Source organism: Stegastes partitus, unplaced genomic scaffold (assembly GCF_000690725.1).
Source record: "Stegastes partitus isolate 25-593 unplaced genomic scaffold, Stegastes_partitus-1.0.2 Scaffold2601, whole genome shotgun sequence".
Lineage (NCBI taxonomy): Eukaryota > Metazoa > Chordata > Actinopteri > Pomacentridae > Stegastes > Stegastes partitus.
Window position 1 is genome coordinate 26,872 of NW_007580332.1, and position 4,745 is coordinate 31,616.

General features: G+C 41.2%; 1 protein-coding gene across 1 annotated transcript in view; it reads right to left on the bottom strand.

Moving 5' to 3' along the window:
* Positions 1-4,745, bottom strand: part of LOC103375452 (plexin-B2-like) — a gene marked incomplete at both ends in the record, with an annotated part of 33,320 nt that overhangs the window by 25,819 nt on the left and 2,756 nt on the right. The window contains one exon of the mRNA XM_008305752.1: positions 4,300-4,426. Coding sequence (XP_008303974.1) covers positions 4,300-4,426 — 127 coding nt within the window. The remainder of the gene's footprint in view (positions 1-4,299; positions 4,427-4,745) is intronic.

Sequence of the window (4,745 nt, forward strand, 5' to 3'; positions counted from 1 at the left end):
TGGTGGAACATCTTTCTACGGCTGAATGTGGAACATCTTTCTACATCTGATGGTGGAACATCTTTCTACATCTGATGGTGGAACATCTTTCTACATCTGATGGTGGAACATCTTTCTATATCTGATGGTGTAACATCTTTCTACTGAATGCTTTAGAGCCTCATTCTTCTCTCCTGTTCATATCGGTTATTTCAAATGCGCCTTATTGGCTTTAAACACTGAATAAATGCTGCATATATTTATATGTATGATGAGTATGAACCCACTAAGGATGACGGTAGATCACATGTTTGCTTACTAGTGATAAATAATGAGTAAAGGTCTCATGGAGGAAGCTGTAAACATCAAAATAATTGGACTAAAGCTCTTAACTGTTGTATTTATGACCTAAAACCCGACGTCTCGCTGCTCACGTCCTGGTATTTCCACATCCCGCCTGCGACTCGTTGGCAGTACGAAGACGTCGCTTGTCCTTGATTGGAACAAATGTCTCCAATGAACTCAATCAAGGCGCCAATTACTTTCCCCCCAAACACATTTAACCAGACGAACACAAACGGTATCGATGATTGTGTACGCTGGCTCTCATATTTAATCGTTGGGCCTGAAAACACAAACTGGCTGCTTTGGAGGAAAATGGAGTGAATCCAGAAGGTGGAGGCTTTAACCTTGAACTTTGTTTTAGAGTCGTGACTTGGGTTTTCCCTTAAACGTGCGACGTCTGTTTGGCCACTAGGGGGCAGCGGTAACGAGGCGTACATTTATTCGTTAACTGCTGCGTTTCAAAGAACTTTTACGTTACGTTGAAGCATCCCAACCGTAAAGTCAAGCTTAAAATAATTGTGTGTGAACGGTGTAGATTTATTATAATTAATTAAACAATTAGTTCCATTTAAATGCTGCTTGACTTGAAGACTTGTGACTTTGACGTTATTCTTTTCTTTAACATGACTTTTCTTGTTTAACCCCAAAACTCACCAGCAGCTTTAAACAGCAATGTAAAAAATAAATAAATAGACAAAAAAGCGCCAAATGACAGTATTTATTAGATCTACAAACTGTAAAAACAGAAAGAATTGTTGGACTTTCAACTCTTCAAGGGTCTTTAACGAATCATCTTGTTCTTTTGGAAAACTGAAGCGAACCGAAGCTAGAAATTGTGACATTTCATTAAAATCACTTTATTTTATGTGTCTTATTTAAAAGTCTGTCAAAAATAGACTATTTGCTTTAACCTGATTGCGTAAAAAACAAAAAATTCTGTGTTAATCTGCGCAAACGAGAAGCCACGACTGATTCAGCTGAGACCAACAGCTAAGTTTAAAAAAATTGGGTAATTTTTTCGGTTGAACTGCAGGCAGTGTTTTCGATTAAGGGGAACTGAGAACAACAAAAACAAACATTTCTTTATTTATTTCATTAAAATCGACGTATTCTACATGTCTTATTGAAAAATCTGTCATAAACAAACCATTTGCTTTCACCTGATTGCGTAAAAAAACAAAAAATTCTGTAGTAATGAGAAGCCGGGACTGACTCAGCTGAGACCAACAGTTACGCAAAAAAATTGGGGTAATTTTTTTTTGGTTGAACTGCAGGCAGTGTTTACAAATTAGGGGAATTAGGAGCACAAAACTCCTCCTAAAAAACAAACAAACAAAGAAAAAAACATAACTCGTGAAGAGAATAAACGCAGCACAACTCAAAAACAGCAGATTAGCAAGTTGTTGTCGGACACATCAGGGACTATAAACAGTAAAATATTAATCGTTCGTGGAGTCATCGTTTATTTTCTCAAGTACTGGGAACACCTCTGGGCAGCTGGAAAAATATTGGACATGTTGATTTGGAATTTTGCAATTTTTGGATTTGATTAAAATATTTTTTTCCCCTTTGTTTTCATTTATTTTTTTTTTTACAAGGTGCGCCATTCCAATTTACATTTCTGAGTTCCTTCTTCTTCTGTTAATGGTTGTTCTGTTTCCATAGAGGTGCAGGACTTTATTTTGCAGTGAAAACTGATCCAACAGTGACAAAAAAATACTTTTCAAAACCCGCCCAGAAGCTGCAGCTCAGAGTTCAGAAGGTGAACCTGAAACTCGACAGACAGAAAACTTTCCCTTCCTTCCGTCTTTACAGTTTCACTTGAACACAAACACCTCGCTGCATTTGCATATTGTTTATTCTAACCTGACCTGATTGCATTATCCCGCAGCCATAATGTTGTTGTGCTGCCTCCTCATCACGTCTGATGAGGACGACCGCGTTGCTCAAATCGACAATCACCAGATCTACATACGCGACACGCTTCCGCCCGCCGACCCGATCCAAACTTCTGTCTGAGGAACTCTCTTAAAGCAACAGCTCGTCGTTTTGAGCACCGCCGGCGGATGAGAAAGCGTGAGAGCGGTGAGGTTTGAGGGGATGTCGGCGGACGCGATGGAGGACGGAGAGCCTCTTTGATCAGCTCCTCATTAATTCCGACGGCTGATCCGTCAGGTCCGGGTGCTGGAAAATGGCTGCCGCAGCGTTCTGAGTTTCAGAGCGTTACATAAATTAGTTTGACTTCAGCGCTGTGGGCCGGGATCATTTTTATCTCCTAGATATTATTGGATTATCGGAGTTTTATTCTGCTTTCTAGACCGACGGCTAAACTGATCACCAAAACTTCTCAGCTGCTGTTGGACTTCGTTCGCTGCTCGAAACTTCACGAACTCGTATCGACGAACTTTCATCCACTTTGAAGGGAAAACAGCCGCCGAAGTTACCGAAGAAACTCGACTTAAAGTGTGTAGATTTATGTAATTAAACCCTCGAGGATTATTAAACTGAGGTTACTTGACTTCATGACGACACCTACGCAAAGACAGTTAAGCTAAAACTGCCGAAAATGGAAAATATCAAATATCACTAGGGATCAACTTTTTTTTTCCAGGGCTGATATGAAACCGGAAATCAAGAAAGACACCGAATATGTATTAAATGTTAGATATTAACAGCATGTGGTAGCAGGAAACTGGTCATTCCTAGCTAGGCTACTTCATTAATAAGGGTTGAAAGTGGTTGCTCACCTCTGTTTACCGATCAATCGATCGGTTGGTTGAGATCAATAAAAGTTTTCCTAACCTTCCTCTGTTCTCTCACTTTAATCGCCCACTAAGGTCCGAATCTTAAACCATTATTAATTATTCTTTTCCAGACTCTGTTTCATGGTAATCTGTAGCTCCTCCTAAATTAGCCGCTAGCTGCTAGCTGTTAGCTTAGCCGTAGCAACTAAAGAAGCTGATTTGTGTTGATGATGTTTGTGCTTCTAGTTCGGTTTTTGCAGGTTGCTTCTCTGTTAGAGAGACGTGTCTGTTAGTTAAAGTAGGTTTTTAAAGTTAATCTGACTTTTTAAAGACGCTACGGTGCTCCAGGTAGCGTTAGCTGCTGCTGGTTTCTGTAGATCTTCCACGTTGTCCCAAAAGGAAGCAGCGTGTTTGAGGTGTGCCTTAAAATACATCCACAGATGTGCCTCCAATTAACTCACATGTTGTCAATTAACCAATCAGAAGCTTCCAAAGCCATGACATCATCATCTGGGCTTTCCCAAATAGTCTGAAGGCATCTTGCTGGATGTAAACTTCTGACTTTGAAGGAAGTCATAAAACATTCTCTCTCTCATTATTCTGGCATTTAGCAAACAGAAATAATGTTGGTGATCCTGACTGACCTGAAACAGGAAAAGTTTCGTCTGATTTAATGTCAAAAAGTGAGAAAATAAAAAAAGGTTTTATGTCCTTTTTTACAGTAAACTTCTGATTTTAACTGAGTTTAACTGAATCACTAAATATGTACCAGACCAGAGCAGAAGACTGAACGGGTGGATGTTTCTTATTATCACAGTCAGAAGGAGAAAACCAAAGCAGATGACTGTATTGTGAACATGTCAGTAATCAGATAAACACCAACAAACGCTGTTGTTCTTTCTCTAAATTAAACTTGCTTCCACTCGATTCACTGAAACACGTGTGTGAATTTTCCCTTCCTGGGTTGTTTTTCTCCAGCACACATCTGGCTCTCGTCCTCAAACCGTAAACCATGACGTTGCTGCGCATCAAAATCTTTATTTCCCCGCGGCGCCCCCGAGGGCCCCCGCGGGTCCACGTGGCAGGGGTTGAGAACCCGTTTGAAATGCTGCTGACATGCACGAGACGAGAAACGCCGGAGTTCAGGTTTCAGGTGAGGCTGGTTTAAATTCAGCAGAGCTCAGCGGGATGTGAACTCGGCTCGGGGGGATCGTCGGCCCGGCTCTCCTACCTGCTGGGTCTTCCTGCAGCTGAGGTTGGGCGGGTCGAAGGCCTGGATCTGGACGCACTGCTGGTTGGGCGACCACAGCCAGGTGTTCTCCTCCGACGAGCGGCTGCAGTCCTGCTTCCTTGTGCACCTGACAGAGGAAACGCACGATTCAGCCTCAGATTAAATATTTAGTCATGAAAAAAAAAGAAAATTGGGTTTTTTTTCTCCCCACGTTAGAAGCATTAGCGATAATGTTAGCTTTGTATAATTAAAATACACAAATGAGCCTGTGCGGATGACTGGCAGCCCCGTCCTCACATCACACCAGTGTTTTAGTGGTTTGGTCACTTAAAAGGATCCAATTTTTTAATGTCCACAAGCTTTAAAAGCCTTAAAATCCAATCACTCCACAAAGTAGCACAGTCCAGTTCAAAGGCAAAAGAAAACGACACCATTAATCAGAGAGA